Raw genomic sequence first — 21,942 nt, 5'->3', positions numbered from 1 at the left:
CAGGGTAAACCACGTGAAGGTTGCAATCTCCCACCCCGCTATGGCCACTGAGTCCACACTGACCATCAAGCACCTATTCCCACTATTAATCCCATTTCATTCTCCTCATATTCCCATCATTCTGCACTATCACTATTACTGCCGACTATATTTGACAGCAGCCATTTGCAATTTGGAAGGACACTGGAGCACCTGGGGCAAACCTTCTTGAAATAAATATTCTCCAAGCACTCAGGGGTGTTAATGTGAAACATTGAGTTACAGAAGTACTGAATACAGGACCAGTTAAACTTCAATGTCTCATTTTTGCAGTAAAAGTGTATTTATTATTTTTTCTGCAACTGTTAAAACAAAGTTTTGAAGCAGGAGTTGAAATCCTCAAATGCTTGGTAAGTACCCAGAAGCTAATCAAGCAAAACATAGCATGAAAAGGAAAAGATTCAGCCTTACTTACAATTCATAATTGCTTGAATTTCATATACAGGTGAAATGATCAGCGGGCCTTTACAATGGTAGGGTGTGTTGATTCCTTCAGTTTCAGCCAGCATTACTTTCCTTCTTGTCAGAGTTTGGGACTCAATTATGTCATTGACTGTAAATAGCTTATCATCTTCACATTCGTTAAACTGGCCTTTTAACACAAATGGAAGCATTACATGCAGCTGCTCAAGATTGCCGTCAACAATGCAATCTGCAAACCTCTGTCCCGCTTGAACCACAGTTGAAATAACTGTTATGGGTTCTCTGCTCCTAATGGTATATTGGTCAGTGATGATATCAGTCATGGAGCAAAACGTGATTTCTTCTGAGTTCTGTCTCACAAGTTCTTTTGCTTGAATAATTTCTTCAACTGAGGTGTAAGGATCTCCTTCAGGAATAAGCACAAAGTTCCCTTTGAAGAGAAAAGACATTACATGTTTGTACAATTATTCAGGATGATATTGTTTTCCAATACAATACAGATTTGGAAGTGGCCATTGAAAGTGGGGTTAGACAAGTAAGTACTGACCCAGTCTCAAAGGACCTCAGCCTGAATTGTTTATATAACTGCATAGTCAAATGACGAGTCTCGCCCAGGTCATTCCCTCTTCTCCCCTCTCCCATCCCATCAGATGCTAAATGCATTTCGTTGTCTCTGTACTGTACAGGAAAGAGATACAGAGATGTGAAAATGCATACATCCAGATTCGGAGACAGTTTCTTGCCTCATTGGATACCTCCAGGCTATCTTTAGTCTGACTTTACTGGATTTTATCTTGCGTTAAACGTTATTCTGGTTATCCTGCATCTTAATAATAATAATAATAATAATATATTTTATTGTCATTGCACATAGGTGCAACGAGATTTGGTATGCAGCTTCCAACTGATGTCATAACATAAATAACTAATAAAATTTGGATTTAGATATTGATATCACGAGAACATGGATTGTAAAAAGAACAGTGAAACAGGCAAAACAGTTCAACAGACTAAAGTGCAGATGTGTCTGTGTGACGTGACCATCCGAGGGAGACAGTCCAGCAGGGGTGGGGGGCACTCAGCAGGGCCGGTTCAGAGCCGCTATAGCTCTGGGAATGAAGCAGTTCCTGAGTCTGGAGGTTCGGGCGTAGAAGGCCTTGTAACATCTGCCGGAGGGAAGTAGCTCCACAGTCCATTACAGGGGTGTGAGGAGTCTTTATGGATGCTGACGGCCTTCCTGAGGTAGATGCCCTCCAAGGCTGGTAGCTGTGTCCCAATAATCCTCTGCGCTCTGTGGACGACGCGCTGAAGAGCTCTCCTCTCCGCCTCCGTGCAGCTGAGATACCACACAGAGATGCCATACGTTAATATGCTCTCTGTGATGCAGTGGTCAGCAGCTGTCGGGGCAGACCAGTCTTTTTTAATGTCCTCAGGAAGAACAGTCATTGCTGTGCCTTCTTGACCAGTGCAGCGGTGTTGGTGGACCATGTGAGGCCCTCTGAAATGTGAGTGCCCAGAAACCTAAAGCTGGACACTCTCTCCACACTTTCCCTGTAGATGGAGATTGGGGCGTATTCTCCATTATGGGACCTCCTGAAGTCAATAATCAGCTCCTTGGTCTTGGAGGTGTTTAGTGACAAGTTGTTACGTGCGCACCAGTCCACCAGGTTCTGCACCTCCACTCTGTATTTTGTTATATTCTGTATCTTTATACTGTGGATGGCTTGATTGTAATCACACATAGTTTTTTTGCGGACTGGATAGCACGCAACAAAAACGTTATTCACTGTACCTTGGTACATGTGACAATAATAGACTAAACTAATAGAAACATAGAAATTAGGTGCAGGAGTAGGCCATTCGGCCCTTCGAGCCTGCACTGCCATTCAATATGATCATGGCTAATCATCCAACTCAGTATCCCGTACCTGCCTTCTCTCCATACCCCCCGATCCCCTTAGCCACAAGGGCCAAATCTAACTCCCTCTTAAATATAGCCAATGAACTGGCCTCAACTACCCTCTGTGGCAGAGAGTTCCAGAGATTCACCACTCTCTGTGTGAAAAAAGTTCTTCTCATCTCGGTTTTAAAGGATTTCCCCCTTATCCTTAAGCTGTGACCCCTTGTCCTGGACTTCCCTAACATCGGGAACAATCTTCCTGCATCTAGCATGTCCAACCCCTTAAGAATTTTGTAAGTTTCTATAAGATCCCCTCTCAATCTCCTAAATTCTAGAGAGTATAAACCAAGTCTATCCAGTCTTTCTTCATAAGACAGTCCTGACATCCCAGGAATCAGTCTGGTGAACCGTCTCTGCACTCCCAATATGGCAATAATGTCCTTCCTCAGATTTGGAGACCAAAACTGTACGCAATACTCCAGGTGTGGTCTCACCAAGACCTTGTACACCTGCAGTAGAACCAAAACTGTACGCAATACTCCAGGTGTGGTCTCACCAAGACCTTGTACACCTGCAGTAGAACCTCCCTGCTCCTATACTCAAATCCTTTTGCAATGAAAGCTAACGTACCATTCGCTTTCTTTACTGCCTGCTGCACCTGCATGCCTACCTTCAATGACTGGTGTACCATGACACCCAGGTCTCGCTGCATCTCCCCCTTTCCCAATCGGCCACCATTTAGATAATTCTAATAAACTAATGAATTCTGGTTTTTGGATTGGTTCCCAACTAAAACCATTGATGGGAAATGACTGACATGAAGACAATGCAGTGTGAATTGTCAGTGAAATAGGCACCAAATTAGGTGAATTAAAAGGGGTAAAGGGTATGTGGGCAGAGAAGTGGCAGATGGAAATCTGTGGTCGCCATTGTATGTTCCTGCTTTCTCCCCATATCTCTTGATTCTGTTAACCCTAAGAACTAAGGTAGCAAACGTAACCCCACTTTTTAAGAAGGGAGGGAGAGAGAAAATGGGGAATTACAGACCAGTTAGTCTAACATCGGTAGTGGGGAAACTGCTAGAGTCAGTTATTAAAGATGGGATAGCAGCACATTTGGAAAGTGGTGAAATCATTGGACAAAGTCAGCATGGATTTACGAAAGGTAAATCATGTCTGACGAATCTTATAGAATTTTTCGAGGATGTAACTAGTAGCGTGGATAGGGGAGAACCAGTGGATGTGGTGTATCTGGACTTCCAGAAGGCTTTCGACAAGGTCCCACATAAGAAATTAGTATACAAACTTAAAGCACAAGGCATTGGGGGTTCAGTATTGATGTGGATAGAGAACTGGCTGGCAAACAGGAAGCAAAGAGTAGGAGTAAACGGGTCCTTTTCACAATGGCAGGCAGTGACTAGTGGGGTACCCCAAGGCTCAGTACTGGGACCCCAGCTATTTACAATATATATTAATGATCTGGATGAGGGAATTGAAGGCAATATCTCCAAGTTTGCAGATGACACTAAGCTGGGGGGCAGTGTTAGCTGTGAGGAGGATGCTAGGAGACTGCAGGGTGACTTGGATAGGCTGGGTGAGTGGGCAAATGTTTGGCAGATGCAGTATAATGTGGATAAATGTGAGGTTATCCATTTTGGTGGCAAAAACAGGAAAGCAGACTATTATCTAAATGGTGGCCGATTGGGAAAGGGGGAGATGCAGCGAGACCTGGGTGTCATGGTACACCAGTCATTGAAGGTAGGCATGCAGGTGCAGCAGGCAGTAAAGAAAGCGAATGGTATGTTAGCTTTCATTGCAAAAGGATTTGAGTATAGGAGCAGAGAGGTTCTACTGCAGTTGTACAGGGTCTTGGTGAGACCACACCTGGAGTATTGCGTACAGTTTTGGTCTCCAAATCTGAGGAAGGACATTATTGCCATAGAGGGAGTGCAGAGACGGTTCACCAGACTGATTCCTGGGATGTCAGGACTGTCATATGAAGAAAGACTGGATAGACTTGGTTTATACTCTCTAGATTTTAGAAGATTGAGAGGGGATCTTATAGAAACTTACAAAATTCTTAAGGGGTTGGACAGGCTAGATGCAGGAAGATTGTTCCCGATGTTAGGGAAGTCCAGGACAAGGGGTCACAGCTTAAGGATAAAGGGGAAATCCTTTAAAACCGAGATGAGAAGAACTTTTTTCACGCAGAGAGTGGTGAATCTCTGGAACTCTCTGCCACAGAGGGTAGTTGAGGCCACTTCATAGGCTATATTTAAGAGGGAGTTAGATGTGGCCCTTGTGGCTAAGGGGATCAGGGGTATGGAGAGAAGGCAGGTACGGGATACTGAGTTGGATGATCAGCCATGATCATATTGAATGGCGGTGCAGGCTCGAAGGGCCGAATGGCCTACTCCTGCACCTAATTTCTATGTTTCTATGTTTCTAACTATATCTAACTCTCTCTTGAAAATATCCAGTGAATTGGCCTCCACTGCCTTCTGTAGCAGAGAGTTCCATAGATTCACAACTCTCTGGGTGAAAAAGTTTTTCCTCATCTCAGTCCTAAATGGCCTACCCCTTATTCTTAAACTGTGACCCCTGGTTCTGGACTCCCCCAACATCAGGAACATTTTTCCTGCACCTAGCTTGTCCAATCCCTTAAGAATTGTATATGTCAATGACACTATTTTTATAGAGCAATGACAATATTTGGAGCCTCAGCGTGCGTTATACTGTGGGAAATATGGAAGCAGGGGGTGAGTTCAAGAAAGAAAAATAAAATATAGAAGAAAAAAATCCACTAAGCTGCTTTTCCATATGCAACACTTGTCCCTTTACCTCCTCCCTTGACTCTGTTCAAGGACCCAAGCAGTCGTTCCAGGTGCGACAGAGGTTTACCTGCATCTCCTCCAACCTCATCCGCTGCTCTAGATGTTAGCAGATCTATATCGGTGAGACCAAGCGGAGGTTGGGCGATCGATTCGCCGAATACCTCCGCTCGGTCCGCAATAACCAAGCTGGCCTCCCGGTGGCTCAGCACTTCAACTCCCCCTCCCACTCCGTCTCCGACCTCTCTGTCCTGGGTCTCCTCCATGGCCACAGTGAGCAACACCGGAAATTGGAGGAACAGCACCTCATATTCCGCTTGGGGAGTCTGCATCCTGGGGGCATGAACATCAAATTCTCCCAATTTTGATAGTCCTTGTTGTCTCCTCCCCTTCCTCAGTCCCCCTACTGTCTCCACCCATCCCCCAGCCTTCGGGCTCCTCCTCCTTTTCCTTTTACCTTTCCCCCCCCCCCCCCCCCCCCCCCCCACCCCTGATCAGTCTGAAGAAGGGTTTTGGCCCGAAACGTTGCCTATTTCCTTCGCTCCATAGATGCTGCTGTACCCGCTGAGTTTCTCCAGCTTTTTTGTGTACCTTCAAATATTTAAATATATGTCTCTTGGTTTCAGCTATGTATGTTGGTGAGAATTCTTCAAACTAACACGTTAAATAAACTTGCTGTTGTATTTTATCTCACCTGTCTGCCACACTAACTACTACAAGTGTGAAGAACTAATGGCAAACAGGCTTCTGGCAATGACCCTGAGCTCTGTTGCCTTTTGACAGCTTGCTGATGTCAAATATCTTTGAATTGTTAGTAAATCAATCTGACAATAGAGGCTCTTTAAAATCATTCCAAGTTTTCATGACACTAATTGTTGAAATCCTGTAAAACAGGATCTTGCCTAGTTAGAGGTTTAGTTTAGTTTATTGTCACGCGTACCAAGGTACAGTGAAAAGCATTTTGTTGCGTGCTTCCAATCAGCGGAAAGACTATACGTGATTTCAATCGAGCTGTCAACGGTTTACAGATACAGGACCAAGGGAATAATGTTTAGTGAAAGACAAAGTCCAGTAAAGTCCGATTAAAGATAATCCAAGGGTCCCAAATGAGGTAGATGGTAGCTCACAACCACTCTCCAGTTGTTGATAGGATGGTTTAGTTGCCTGATAACAACTGGGAAGAAACTGTCCCTGAATCGGATGTATGGTTTTCCACATTTCTGTACCTCTTGCCTGATGGGAGAGGGGAGATGATGGAGTGTCCTCTGACAGTGAAACATAGCTTCTGAAAAATGGCCATATTTTATGAAAATGTAGTCAATATTTTTCTAAAGCTCAAATGATTTTCCAATGCCAAACATACAGTGTTTAAATTTGCACAAGAAGGCAGGCAGTTATCGGTGATGTTTTATGTTGACTGTTCTTAATAACTTTGTCACCAGGGTAAATTTTTGTTTGCCGTGTATTAACTGAACAAGTGACTATGTTATGCTAATTTGCGGGAATATGCAGAATTGCAGAATATGCAATTTGCAGAAGTCAATCTGTAAAAAAATAACTGCACATAATTAAAATAAAACAACGTAGACTTTAAAGAGGAAGCCAAAGGATAAAATTCAGAGAACAATGCAGTTTGAATCAGGGACAATTTCCTCAGGTACTACACTAACTCAGGAAATTAAAACCAATGTAAGAAACAACATATGTGTTGGAAGGAACTGCAGGTGCCAGTTTACACGAAAGACAGACACAAAACTGCTGGAGTAATTCTAAGCTGCTCTAATCAGTTGAGAACAAAACTAATTCTTTTTTAAAAAGTGGCCATAGATGTAACATAAGATCCTGCCCTTGCCCTGCAAATTATGGAGATGAGAAAACAATTGTGTAAAAAGCTTTCTCTTTCTTCCAAAGGGCTATTTCATGCTAAGCACTATTTCCTATTTCCACAAGCTCTTGTACATATAACAAGAGAGCCCTTGAACTTGTATTAAACCACTCATGATCTCAAGACATCCTAAACTCAAACTTGCCATTTGGTCAGGAGGTGACTTGTGAGGGTTATGTCAGTTGTGTTAATCCAGGGTTTGCGGAAAATGGCAAATTGTCTTTGGCAATTTCCTTGTGCTATGCAGAGGAAGTTGTGGTGGGTGAGAAGAGTTCTTTTTTCTTGCTCCCTATGATGTAGTTTTTGTTTCATTTTTACTCTACCTTCTGACTTTTTAATGCTTTTATCTTATGTTTTTATGTGAAGCTATTGAAATGTTTGGGCTTCCACAACTTCTGTTTGCCTGATATGCTGTGGATGTAATCATACTATTTTACCAGATACAACTGCCCTCTCATCAAAGTCTTGGCCAGAAGGAATCCTGGGACATTCCCAGGCTTTAATTCTGAAAAGATATCTTTCCATTTTCTGAAGACACTAGAGACAAACATAAGGTCATAAGGAATAGGAGTAGAATTAAGCCAATCGGCCCATCAAGTCTACTCCAACATTTAAACATGGCTGATCTATCTCTCCCTCTAAGCCCCATTCTCCTGCTTCTCTCCATAACCCCTCACACCCGCACTAATCAAGAATCTATCTATCTCTGCCTTAAAAATATCCACTGCCGGCCTCCACAGCCTTCTGTGGCAAAGAATTCCACAGATTCACCACCCTCTGACTAAAGAAATTTCTCCTCATCTCCTTCCTAAAAGAATGTCCTTTTATTCTGAGACTGTGACCTCTAGTCCTAGACTCTCCCACTTATACATACTTATTCGTCTGCTGGTACGTTTGTAAACTCCATGGATTATGTTCAGGAAATATAACCGTGAGTTAACAGAAACAGGCTTTGACAAGGCAGGGAAGGTTGGGTTTAAACCGAAGTTAGATACAAAATGCTGAGTAACTCAGCTGGACAGGCAGCATCTCTGGGTAGAAGGAATGGGTGATGTTTCAGGTCGAGACCCTTCTTCAGAAGAACGGTCTCTGAAGAAGGGTTTCTGAAGAAGGGTCTCGACCCGAAACGTCTGAAGAAGGGTCTCGACTCGAAACCTCACCCATTCATTCTATCCGGAATTGCTGCCTGTCCTGTTGAATTACTCCAGCATTTCGTTTCTATCTTCGGTTTAAACCAGCATCTGCCAATCCTTCCTACAAAGTTGGGTGCATATCAGAAACAAATTCTGAAAGTTGCAGCTGTTTCATTGGGAAACAGTGATGTATTTGTGGTCAAGAGATTTAATTGACTAACAAAGCCATGAACATTCAAGATCTCAAGATCTAGTTTGGTTTGTGGGGGGGGGGGGGGGGGGTAGAAGAGGTTCAAAATGCCATTTAGTTTAATAACTAAGATTTAATTTGAGTTGTCATGGAGTTGTACTGCGTGGAAAAAGGCCACGTCGACCAACGTGTTCCATCCACACTAGTCCCATCTACCTGCGTTTGGCGCATATCCCTCTAAACATTGTGAACCAATAAAATCACTGGTGGGTTGTGTTTTAGTTTTAGAGATACAGCATGGAAACAGGCCCTTCAGTCCCCTGAACCCACACCGTCCATCGATCACCTGAGCACTAGTCCCATCCTACACCCTTGGGGCAATTTCTTTTACTGAAGCCAATTATCCCACTGACTCACACATCTTTGGGATGCGGGAGGAAACCGAAGCATCTGGAGCCAACGCACGTGGTGACAGGGAGAGCGTGCAAGCTCCGCACAGACGTTACCCGAGATCAGGATGAAACCCAGGTGTCTGGCGATGTAAAGTCGCAGCTCTACCACTGGCCCACTGTGTTTTAGAACCAAACTGGTGTCGAATTTCTGTTTCTGATAAAGACTAAAAACCATCATAAGTAAAAACGTAAAACAATATTTTGTAAACCCACATATTTTAAACGAGGAGTTATAATTAGATTTGCTTGCTTTCATTTGGGCCCAATCTGAACAAAAAGTAGGTTTTTAAAAAGTGCCAGTGTGGCATCTAAAATGGCTGAAGTGCAACAAATAGTGACATATTATTAAAATAAAACAGGTTTTATATGAGAGGCCCTCAGAAGCGATTTGGAATGTCCTTCCAGTCCTCCATTTGCAAAAAGGTGTGCACAATTGGTTTATACACAATGTATTTACATTTGAAGTAATGTAATTCTTGCTGTAAGTAAGGAAGCTATCAATTTATACCGGGTAGGATTCTGGAAAGAGCATTGTGTGAATGACCATGCAATCTTTTTTTGTGTTTGTGGTAAAAGCCCGGTCTCACGGTGCGAGTTGACCCACGAGTGACACTGAGTAAAAGATTTGTGGTTGTGTACGAGATTCCAAGTATATGATCAACAGGGTAACTTCCTTTCTCTGTGTTGAAATTGTACTGAGGGAGCTTTAGTATCTACCTGATGCAGCAGAAGAGGGTTACATTTGTCATCTGAGTGATGCTGTTCTCGGTGGCGTTGCAATCCCTGAAGGCAGAATTTAGGCTTCAAGAGTGAGATTTGAATCAACAGGTTTTTGATAAGTTACCCACTGACCTCAAAATTGGTTTCAAAATAGCTTATGCCGTGTGATTCTTTCTTATAGTTATTATAGTTCTTATAATTAAAATAGCTTGTTCCTTCCTGAAGCCTCTCCTTTCTTCCTTCTCAAGTATTGAGTCAGTTCCCTTTTAAACGGGGTGTTAAGGGCCTGTCTCACTGTACGAGCTAATTCAAGAGTTCTCCCGTGTTTCCCCTGATTCGAACTCGGAGAATTACGGCAATGGCCGCTCGTAGTTACTCGGGTCTCTCGTGGACATTTTTCAACATGTTGAAAAATCTTCACGCGCTTACCACGTTTCCCCAGTACTTGCAGGTTTGCGTTATGAGCCTCTAAGAGACATCCCGAGCTCCGACGTATCCGCTGCGTACATTCTATGTGTTTACCTCGAGTTTGATTTTTTTTTTTAAACTGGGGAGAGCTCTTGAATTACGTCGTACAGTGGGACAGCCCCTTTAGAGACTGTTTCAGTAGACACCAATAATAAGATATTCTATATTGCAATACCCTGTGTGAAAAAATTGAGTTTCAAGTGTCATTGTTATTTAATATACAGCTTAATTTTGGGTTAATGCAAGAATCCAGAGATTTCAATGTGTTCAGGGTAAACCAGCAAACTTGCACTAGAGGAATTTATTGTTCAATTAAAAAAAATTCAAATGTAAAACTTTCCTGTTTGATAAATGTAACAATATGGTTACCAATTTAATCACACATATTGAATAGTAATAAAGTAAAACTCTGATAAACCTGCATGTTTGGGACTTTGACAACAGACAATAGACAATAGGTGCAGGAGTAGGCCATTCGGCCCTTCGAGCCAGCACTTTGGTGGCAGATTATTACATTTTCCAGACTATTAGATGTTATTTAGATTAATACCTCCACATATTTTATTTAACTTTTGAAAAATGGTATTATAATAAATTTCCCAGTGAACCATTTATGTTTAAAGAGAGCTTGGGAAATGGGACATCAGATGAAAGAGAATGTGCAAACTGGAGATAGACTCAAAATGCTGGAGTAACTCAGTGGGACAGGCAGCATCTCTGGAGAGAAGGAATCGGTGATGTTTCAGGTCAAGACCCTTCTTCCTGGCAAATCAGAAAGATTGTTAAGGGCTTGGACACGCTAGAGGCAGGAAACATGTTCCCGATGTTGGGGGAGTCCAGAACCAGGGGCCACAGTTTAAGAATAAGGAGTAAGCCATTTAGAATGGAGACGAGAAACACTTTTTCTCACAGAGAGTGGTGAGTCTGTGGAATTCTCTGCCTCAGAGGCAGTTTCTCTGGATGCTTTCAAGAGAGAGCTAGATAGGGCTCTTAAAAAATAGCGGAGTCAGGGGATATGGGAGAAGGCAGGAATGGGGTACTGATTGGGAATGATCAACCATGATCATATTGAATGGCGGTGCTGGCTCAAAGGGCCGAATGGCCTACTCCTGCACTTATTGTCTATTGTTTATTGTCTATTACTGAACCATTGCTATTTCTGAATGGATAGTGGATTATCAGAAGTTTTATCACATTGACAAAGCAATGAAATGGAATTATCATGCTGTCCAGTCATTAAGGATAAAAGTACCTGGGTAGTTCAGTGGGAGGTCGAATGTGGAATCATTGTCCAAATTGTTGCAGCCAACCTTCTGCAGCTCGATGTGAATTATTTTAATAAATTCTCCTGTTGACAAACAGCACTCATTTCCTGATATTTCATAGACTGATCCTGTGAAAGATAAAGAGCACTTTAAAAAATAATTGTTGCATATGTGACACAATGACAAGCATTTCAGATATTGCGTATCATGTATAGACTGTTTCTCTCACAAACACAACTGGCAGAACATTTGCGAGCGAAGTCAAGGTCCGATGTCGACTCAAATTGCACTTTGAGTCGTCCATTTCGATTGTGAATTATATTGGACCAGCCACTTTTGTACATGTTCGAACAAGGGAGAGCCGGGTTTGATCCCGACTACTGGCGCTCTCAGTACGGAGTTTGTATGTTCTCTCTGTGACCACATGGGCTTTCTCCGGGTGCTCCGGTTTCCTCCCACATTCCAAAGACATAAAGATTTGTAGGTTGTTTAAGAGGGAACTGCAGATGCTGGAGAATCGAAGGTTACACAGAAAAGCTGGAGAAACTCAGCGGGTGCAGCAGCATCTATGGAGCGAAGGAAATAGGCAACGTTTCGGGCCGAAACCCTTCTTCAGACTGATCGGGGGTGGGGGTGGGTGGGGACAAGAAAGGGAAAAGGAGGAGTAGCCAGAAGGCTGGAGGGTGGGAGGAGACAGCAGGGGAGCTGAGGAAGGGGAGAAGACAGCAAGGACTAACAGAATTGGGAGAATTCGATGTTCATGCCCCCGGGGTGCAGACTCCCCAAACGGAATATGAGGTGCTGTTCCTCCAATTTCCGGTGCTGCTCGCTGTGGCCATGGAGGAGACCCAGGACAGAGAGGTCGGAGGCGGAGTGGGAGGGGGAGTTGAAGTGCTGAGATTTGTAGGTTAATTGGCTTCTGTAAGTTGTAAATTGGTGTGTAGGATAGTGCTTGTGTGCGGGGAGATCATTGGTCGGCGCCGACTCTCTGTGGGCCGAAGGGCCTGTTTCCACGCTGTATCTCCAAAGTCCAAAGTAAATCATGAACTAGGACATCAAAGGCAAGAGACAAACAGAAAATAATTGAAACCTGAATTACTTTGCTTTTTTATCTTCCTTGCTGATCCTAATTAGTTGCAGGGACTCTCACTGAAACTATTCCTCAGTATTTCATGTAGATTTATCAAGTGATCAGAACCAATGCAGCTCTCTATTCTTACTGGATGCATCTGCTGGGTCAGTTCATGAGACATTGGTAAGCAGGACAGATAACATGTAAAACATATTTACAACATCACAGGGTCAAAGTTTGAGGAGGATGCATCCAGCAGGCAGGTTGGAATGGTGGTAGTTACCCCGGAAGCTCCAATGCTGAGAACCACGGGTAGACAAAAGTGCTGGAGAAACTCATTGGGTGCAGCAGCATCTATGGAGCGAAGGATATAGGCAACATTTCGGGCCGAAACTCCCTTCCCACCATATTCTGCACGCTACCTATCTTCCTCTACGTACAGTACTTGAGTTTGACTTAATTGTAATTGTATATAGTTAAATCAAATCTGACCGGATAGCATGGAAACAAAGCTTTTCACTGTACCTCGGCACACGTGACAATAATAAGCCTAATTTGAATTCATACCCAGAGCTAACTTACTATGTTTTTTTTTGTGGTTTTATTTGCTGCCTGCCTACGTGATACACGAGATGTAAAATGAGATGTTTAATAGTAAAATGAAAGCCGTGCGTTTTTTTTTTAACATGTTTTGAAGTGTCCATTTGAAGTGTAACGTCTGTTGCAATGCAGGAAACGCAGCACAGCAAGCCCCACAAACCGCGATAATATAATGATAAGAGTTGTCTAAATTTGCAAGGTGGTGTAGGAGATAAATGTTGATAAGCACATCTCAGTCTGAAGAAATATGTAAGAAAGAACTGCAGCTGCTGGTTTAAATCGAACAGACAAAAAATGCTGGAGTAACTCAGCGGGTGAGGCAGCATCTCTGGAGAGAAGGAATGGGCGACGTTTCAGGTCAAGACCCTTCTTCCGAGTGATGTCAGGGGAGGGCAGGGTTGCCAACTATCATGCATCGAGCATGAGAATCACACATTTGGCCAAATTCTCACACTCTTTATCTGATATTATGAGAAATTCTGTGATCAACGTAAATTTCGAAACTCATATCAACTGCATGGGCCGCGGGTGTTGGAGAGCTGGGGCTGAGGGAGGGATGGAAGCAGAAGCAGCGGCGGGGAAGATGCGGACGGGGAGCCTGGAAGCATAGCGAGTATTTTCTGGGCTGGCGAATGCTTGCCGGGGCTGGCGAGTGTTTGCCGGGCTAGTGAGTGTTTGCTGGGCTGGCGAGTCGCTCGCTGCAGCTCCGGCCATGGAGCAGCCTCAGTGCAAGAGTCCCGGGGCCGTCAGAGGCGTCGGAAGCATTGAGCCACTGCTGTGAAGTCTCTGTGCCGAATTCGCCCAGGTGACCGGCATGGATCAGGCTGTGGCTCGGTGCACCCTGGAGGACAACCAGTGGCTGCTGGAAGTAAGTAGCAAGCACTGGGTAGAAATGGTGGAAGATAGTGGCCTTCAAATGGGGTTGGTTGGAGAAAGCGTCCTGCTTGCCTGCTAGTTTTCACTTACTGTAACTGAGGGAAAAATGTTCCCGATGTTGGGGGAGTCCAGAACCAGGGTTCACAGTTTAAGAATAAAGGGTAGGCCAGTCAGGATTGAGAAGAGGACAAACTTTCGTCACCCAGAGAGTTGTGAATCTGTGAAATTCTCTGCCATAGAAGGCAGTGGAGGCCAATTCACTGGATGTTTTCAAGAGATACATTTAGCTTTTGGGGCTAGCGAAATAAGATAAGATAAGATACATTTATTGTAATTTGGACCCCTTGAGGTCCAAATGAAATGCCGTTTCTGCAGCCATACATACAAACACATAGACCCAAGACACAACATAATTTACATAAACATCCATCACATCGCTGTGATGGAAGGCCAAATAAACTTATTTCTCCACTGCACTCTTCCCCCCCCCCCCCCCCCCCCCCCCCGATGTCAGAGTCAAAGTCAAAGCCCCCGGCTGGCGATGGCAATTGTCCCGCGGCCATTAAAGCCACGCCGGGTGGTGCGAGGTCGCACACCGGGTCTTGGTGTTAGAGCCCCCGGTGTGCGCTCGCAGAGTCCCGCGGCCATTCCAAGCCGCGCGGGGCAGTGGTGTCAGGCCCCGCTCCAGGAGCTCTTCGACCCCACAACTCGGGCGGGGGAAGTCGCAGTTGCGAGAGCCCTGAAAAGCGGTGTCTCCCTCCAGGGATCCGCGGGCTCACTGGTGCCGCCGTCCACAGACCCGTCGTGGGAGCCTCCGACTCTCCGGTCGGGCCGCAGCAGCAGCAGCAGCAGCAGCGCTCCTCCACCGCTCCACCCGTTCCGGACTCGGCCAGCCCCGCGACGGCGACGGTGAGTTGTAGCACCAGAGTCCCCGGCTTCTTCCTGTTGTAGGCCGCTCCTCGTTGCGGCCCCAACGACAACGGAAACCCGACGAAAAAAGGTCGGGTCTCCAGTGCAGGGAGAGGATTTAAAAAGTTCCCCCCCCCCCCCCCCCCCCCCCCACACACACACCCCAACAAAAAATAATAAAAAAATCCTTTAAACACTGAGATGAGAAGAATAATAAAACGCGAGAGTGGGACAGACTGCAGAGGCCGCTGCTGGCCAGAGCCGCTAAATCAAGGGATATGTGGAAAAACAGGAAAGAGGTACCTGTACTGATTTTAGATGAACAGCCATGATTGCAGTGCTGGCTCGAAGGGCCAAAAGGCCTATTCCTGCACCTATTTTCTATGTTTCTATGCTTGAGTATATGGTAATAAAACTCGACCACTTGATTTTGATGCTTTCATGCATGGTGGAGGTATAATGTAGTCAAAGAGTGTTACAGTGTGAAAACAGGCCCTTCGGTTCTCCCAGAATTCCAGATCTTGGGGTCTTGGCAAGAGACTGACAGGATTAAGCAATGATAATCAGGGATGTGCAAGATTGGAGTAGTGCAGAGATTATAAAGGGTTTGGGGCCGGAGGAGATTACTGCAAGAAGCAGCGAGCATGTAAAGAGTTTTGTAAATATGAATAACATTTAAAAATCAAGTTGCTTTCAAACCCAGACCCCGTTTAGTTCAGAACCTGCTGCAAATGTGGTTACTTAAAATTAAAGATGAAGATCATACTATGCAAATTATACTTTCTATAAATATTTCAACCCATCTACTTCTGGCAACTAAATTCCGTAGCAGAAAAGATTATTGCAGGAACATCAACAACACCGAGATGAGAAGTTCCCCGATTTGTTGGTTGAGTCGGGATTGGAAGAATGTGATTCTTATTAGTTTAGTTTGGAGATACAGCGGGGATACAGGCCCTTCGGCCCATCGAGTCCGGGCTAACCAGCCATCCTCGCACATTAACACTACCCTACACACACCATTTACACCAAGCCAATTAACCTACAAACCTGTACGACACGACTTTAGAGTGTGGGAGGAAACCGAAGATCTCGGAGAAAACCCAGACAGCTCACGGGGAGAGAGCACCCGTGGCGCTATAAGCGCTGTTAGGTGGCAACTCTACCACTGCGCCACCATGCTGCACTACTTACTTGCTAGAGAATTCAGCGGAGTGAGGAGACACCTGGCCAGGGTCCAATTCAAAGTGAAATGTGACAAAGTTCCCTTGTACAATTAATGGCAACTTAGCCAGGTACCAGCATCACCACCAGCAACACTCCAGCAATTAACAATGGCAGCTGGTAAAGGATCCATGAGTACATCTATAATTTCTTCAGTTTAGATAGACACAACAAGCTGGAGTAACTCAGCGGATCAGGCAGCATCTCTGGAGAAAAGGAATAGGTGTTGTTTTGGGTCAAGACCCATCTTCAGACCAAAGATAGACACAAAAAGCTGGAGGAACTCAGCAGGACAGGCAGCATCTCTGGAGAGAAGGAATGGGTGACGTTTCGGGTCGAGACCCTTCTTCAGACAGGTTAGGGATAAGAGAAACGAGAGATATAGACGGTGATGTGGAGGGACAAAGAGCAGTGAATGAAAGATATGCAAACAAGTTATGATGATAAAAGAAACAGGCTGTTTGTACGGTGAAAACGAGAAGCTGGTGCGACTTGGATGGGGGAGGGATGGAGAGAGGGGGAATGCCAGGGCTACCTGAAGTGAGAAAAATCAATATTCATACCACTGGGCTGTAAGCTGCGATCACTGATCACTGACCTTGGGGGTACCTGGCGATGGAGTGGAGCAACTGAGTGGGAGGAGGGTGTGGGAGGGGGGTGCCCCCCCTCCCATGGTAGGGACATTTTGAAATTCAATGTATTAAAATCTTGTTTTAGTGCATTGTAGAAGTATGATTTCAACGGTTTTTGTTTGAAGTATTTTTAAGAGGTAACTTTTTCCACACAAAGGGTGGTGGGTGTATGGAACAAGCTGCCAGAGGAGGCAGCTGAGGCAGGGACTATCCCAACATTTAAGAAACAGTTAGACTGATACATGGATAGGACATGTTTGGACGGATATGGACCAAAAACAGGTAGTGCAGCTGGAACATGTTGGCGGGTGTGGGCGTTGTGCTGAAGGGCCTGTTTTCACACTGTATCACTCTAAGACTACATTATACCTCCACCATGCACGATTACTTCAAAATCAAGTGGTCGAATTATATTGCCATATACATATATTGCCCATGATTTTGCTGGCCCCATTGTAACTCTCTCTTGAAAACATCCAGTGAATTGGCTTCCACTGCCTTCTGTGGCAGAGAATTCATACCACTGGGCTGTAAGTTGCCCAAGCGAAATATGAGATGCTGTTCCTCCAATCTTCCGTGTCTATATTCGGTTTAAACCAAAGATACTAGAGCAGAGAATCCTTGGTTTAAACCAGCATCTGTAGTTCCTTCATTACACACTTCTTCAGACCATTTTCAGTTTAGTTTAGTTTATTGTCATGTGTACCAACTGGTTCAGTGTGAAGCTTTTTTTTTTTGTGTGCTATCCAGTCAGCGGAAACACTACACATGATTACAGTCAAGCCTTCGATGGTGTTCAGATACAAGACAAAGGGAACAACGTTCAGTGCAGGATAAAATCCTGTAAAGTTCGATTAAAGATAATCTGAGTGTCTCCACTGAGGTAGATGGTAGGTCAGCGCTGCTTTCTAGTTGGTGATAAGGTGGTTTGGTTGCCTGATAATAACAGGGAAGACACTGTCCCTAAATTTGGGACGTTTGCCTTTTCACACTTCTCTGCAACTATCTCTTTTCTTTCAGAGACTATTCTGTTTGACCCTTTCCCGGACTCTACTGCCCACTTCCAGTAATGTGAAGTTTTGTGTTCCTTCTTTGTAGAGCAAGTATTGGTATAAATTCCTTTATTTTAGCAGAGTTTAAGAAAGACTTGTGAATCAGTATCAGAATCACACTTTATTCGCCAAGTATGTTTTGCAACATACGAGGAGTTTCATTGGCCAGGTCAGTCATACAATTAAAACTAACAGAACACTCAAAAACACATTTTAACATGAACATCCACCACAGTGACTCCTACACATTCCTCACTGTGATGGAAGGCGAAATAAAATTCAAGTTTCTTTGTTCTTCCTCGGTCGTGGGTCTCGAGCCCCCATTGACTGGACGATCTTGGCATCAGACTGATTCCTGGGATGGCAGGACTTTCATATGAAGAAAGACTGGATAGACTCGGCTTGTACACGCTAGAATTTAAGAAGATTGAGGGGGGGGATCTTATAGGGTGATTTCACGAAAGGTCACTGGAGCATAGATCCCCACCCACGTGACCGCAAAATCCAACTGGGGTACAAACGTCACTTCCAGTACGTTATCGATGCTGGAAACGCAAACTTTCCAACCCGTTAAAAACCGCGAAAACGGCCCGTTTTTGAGCTGTAAATAACTGTGCCAGTCGGAGTGACCATGAGAAACAATTATCCTACTTTAGAGTCCAGAAGATAAAGAAAAACAAAGGTAAAGACAAGAGAGAGCTGAAGGGAAAATAACAGCGGAAGTTGTTGGCCGTGCAGATATAAAGATCGAAAATATTGGGATTTTATCGCGTTTGCTCACTGTATTTCATCAAAACAATAATGCCTTAGTTTTGATGAAATGCAGTGAGCAAACGCGATAATTCCCGATATTTTCGATCGTTATATCTGCACGGCCAACAACTTCCGCTGTTGTTTTCCCTTCAGCTCTCTCTTGTGTTTACCTTCGTTTTTCTTTATCTTCTGGACTCTAAAGTAGGATAACTGTGTCTCACAGTCACCCCGACTGGCACAGTTATTTACAGCTCAAAAACTAACCGTTTTCGCGTTTTTTTTAACAGGTTGGAAAGTTTCTAGCATCAATAACATGTACTGGAAGTGACGTTTGTACCCCAGTTAAATTTTGCGGTCACGTGGGTGAGGATCTATGCTCCAGTGACCTTTCGTGAAATCACCCTATAGAAACTTACAAAATCCTTAAGGGGTTGGACAGGCTAGATGCAGGAAGATTATTCCCGATGTTGGGGAAGTCCAGAACAAGGGGTCACAGTTTAAGGATAAGGGGGAAATCTTTTAGGACCGAGATGAGAAAATCATTTTTCACACAGAGAGTGGTGAATCTGTGATATTCTCTGCCACAGAAGGTAGTTGAGGCCACAGTTCGTTGGCTATTTTTAAGAGGGAGTTAGATGTGGCCCTTGTGGCTAAAGGGATCAGGGGGGTATGGAGAGAAGGCAGGGATGGGATACTGAGTTGGATGATCAGCCATGATCATATTGAATGGCGGTGCAGGCTCGAAGGGCCGAATGGCCTCTACTCCTGCACCTATTTTCTTTGTTTCCCGTTGCCGGCAGGGTTCGGGACCTCCGCTTCGAGGCAATCAAGCTCCCGCATCGGGGGGGGAGATGTCAGCTCCTCCGCGCTGGGCGATCAAACCTCGCGTCGGGGCTGGTCGAACCTTACACGACGTTGGAGCTCCCGACTCGGCGTCACCCGAAGACTGCGAGCGAGCTCTTGGTGTTGGTTCCGCGGTGGTCGCGGTGGTCGCGATCCCAGGCAAGGGATCAGCTCCGATGTTAAGTCTCCGCCCCATCGGTGGGGTTCACGACAGTACGAAGAGGCTGGTTACACAAAAAGGCTGGAGAAACTCAGCGGGTGCAGCAGCATCTATGGAGCGAAGGAAATAGGCAACGTTTCGGGCCGAAACGTTGCCTATTTCCTTCGCTCCATAGATGCTGCTGCACCCGCTGAGTTTCTCCAGCCTTTTTGTGTAACCTTCGATTCTCCAGCATCTGCAGTTCCCTCTTAAACAGTCCGAAGAGGCTTCCAGATCCATCGGTCCCGGAACCCATCGAATGTGATCCGAAAATTAATCACATCTCCGGCAAGGTAGGAACTTGAAAAAAAGTTTCCCCCGATCTCCCCCCCCCCCCCCCCCCCCAAAAAAAAAAACCGAAGAACATTAAAACAAAACTTTTAACAAACAAAAAAATAACAAAATAGTGAAAAGACAAGCAGACTGCCGGCAGGGCTGCCATCTCCCCGGCGCCCCTGGAACGAACAACTGCTTTAACCCGAGGATAGACACACAAAGCTGGAGTAACTCAGCGGGCCAGACAGCATTTCTGGAGAAAAGGAATAGGTGACGTTTTGGGTCGAATGAAATACGAGGTGCTGTTCATACCACTGGGTTGTAAGCTGCCCATGCAAAATATGAGATGCTGTTATTGTATCAACAACATCTCATGTTTCGTTTGGGCAGTTTACAACCCAGTGGTATTAATATTGATTTATCTAACTTTATGTAACCTTAGCATTCCCTCCCTCTCTCCATCCCTCCCCCACCCAAGTCGTATGAGCTTCAAAGTCGTCTTGTGCACTCGTTCCCACACGGTCACAAGGAGAACATGCAAATTCCGAACAGATTGCACCCGTAGTGAGGATCGAACCCGGCTCTCTGGCGCGGTAATGCAGCAACGCTACTACTGTGCCACTGTGCACTGTCACCTCTCTGTGATTCCTGGTGCTACTTTGAAGAGGTTCACCGTGAGACCCTCTCGCACTGCTCCTCCACTGAGATTCCTGCAGTGTGAAGAAGGGTCCCGACCCGAAACGTCGCCTATCCACGTTCTCCAGAGATAATAGATGGATGTTCTCCAGCTGCCTGACCTGCTGATTTTACATATTGCCAGATTGCCATACTGTGTGATCTTTCACATTCACTTGAGAGGATAGGTAGAGATTAAGTTGAACACCTAACCCAAAGGATTGCACTACAATATATCGGCATTGTCCCGCTCAATTCTCTGGGATGGGGTCTTGAACCCACAAGCCTTGTGACACAGGAAAGAAAGACACACTGATGCATGAATCACACAGGGATGTTGCATCTGATGGGAATAAACTGCACCAAATTCTAATAGCAAAATCAGACACAAACAGGGAACTGGCTGTCAGAGTGAACAGCAAATTGTAATTTATTTTAAAAACTGCAAATAGGAATCGTACATACCTTGGAAGTAAACTCCAGAATGGATCTCCAGAATTCTGGGAAGAGTGGAAATGTTCAAAGAACAAATGTAGTCTTGTAATGAGATGATTTCAGAATCTGAATGGTAAAGATCTGCCATTTTACGCTCCCTCGCTGTTTGAACTACAGTCTCTGCAATCACAACCACATATCTCGCGTCTCGATGAAATGTGTACAAGAGGCACAGCTATTGCAATTATAGTTTCGAACAGAGGAAAAAAGTTCCCTTCTGGTTTGACTTCTGATGACTGGACACCACTGAAATGACGATGCATCTGGCAAAGTTCCAACCTTAGGCATCTGCCTCCACACAAAAACAAACCAAAAGGGAAGTAGCACTAGGTTCAGATGACTCGCACGTACTGAAACAGTTATTGGAACTGCAGAGGTAACATAATGATTCCTTGGGCATTTTCCTTTCCTCTTTTGATGGCTGAGGAGCAGAGACAGACAAGTCACGTTGATGCCCCATACATTTCCTGCCATCACCAACATGTCTATTCCTTTAGTCACAAGATCATAAGTGATAGGAGCAGAATTAGGCCATTCGGCCCATCAAGTCTATTCAGCCATTCAATCATAGCTGATCTATATCTCCCTCCTAATCCCATATTAACCCCAAAGTGCATTTTAATTCAATTGTTTCAAGGATTTGAATCAATGATGGAGAAAGAACACTCAAACAATATAAAGTTAATAGAAAAAAGACATTTATTAACACAATAAATAAGGGAGGCTCGGTGACGCAGCAGTAGAGTTGCTGCCTTACAGCACTTGCAGCGCCAGAGACCCAGATTCGACCATTACTATGGCCGCTTGTCTGTAAAAAATTTGTACATTCTCTCTGTGACCGGGTGGTTTTCTCCAAGAACTTTGGTTTCTTCCCACACTCCAAAGACGTACAGGTTTGTAAGTTAATTGGATTGGTATAAATGTGAAAAGAATTGGCCCTAATGTGGGATAGTCTTAGTGTGTAACTGGGATTGCTGTTCGGTGTGGACTTGGTGGGCCGAAGGGCCTGGTTCCACGCTGTATCTCTAAAA

General features: G+C 44.7%; 1 protein-coding gene across 1 annotated transcript in view; it reads right to left on the bottom strand.

Annotated features, from left to right (window-relative positions):
- The window catches only part of themis2 (thymocyte selection associated family member 2), a 36,222-nt gene extending 14,743 nt beyond the window's left edge, over positions 1 to 21,479 (bottom strand). Inside the window, exons 1-3 of the mRNA XM_055656568.1 lie at positions 20,882 to 21,479; positions 11,293 to 11,433; positions 455 to 892 (exon numbers count right to left, since the gene is read on the bottom strand). Of these exons, the coding sequence (XP_055512543.1) occupies positions 455 to 892; positions 11,293 to 11,433; positions 20,882 to 20,999 (697 nt within the window). The 5' untranslated portion in view covers positions 21,000 to 21,479. The remainder of the gene's footprint in view (positions 1 to 454; positions 893 to 11,292; positions 11,434 to 20,881) is intronic.
- Positions 21,480 to 21,942: the final 463 nt, after the last annotated feature.

This window comes from Leucoraja erinacea, chromosome 26 (assembly GCF_028641065.1).
Source record: "Leucoraja erinacea ecotype New England chromosome 26, Leri_hhj_1, whole genome shotgun sequence".
Classification (NCBI taxonomy): Eukaryota; Metazoa; Chordata; class Chondrichthyes; order Rajiformes; family Rajidae; genus Leucoraja; species Leucoraja erinaceus.
The sequence above is the reverse complement of the archived record's forward strand: the minus strand, read 5'-3'. Positions and strand labels throughout refer to the sequence as shown.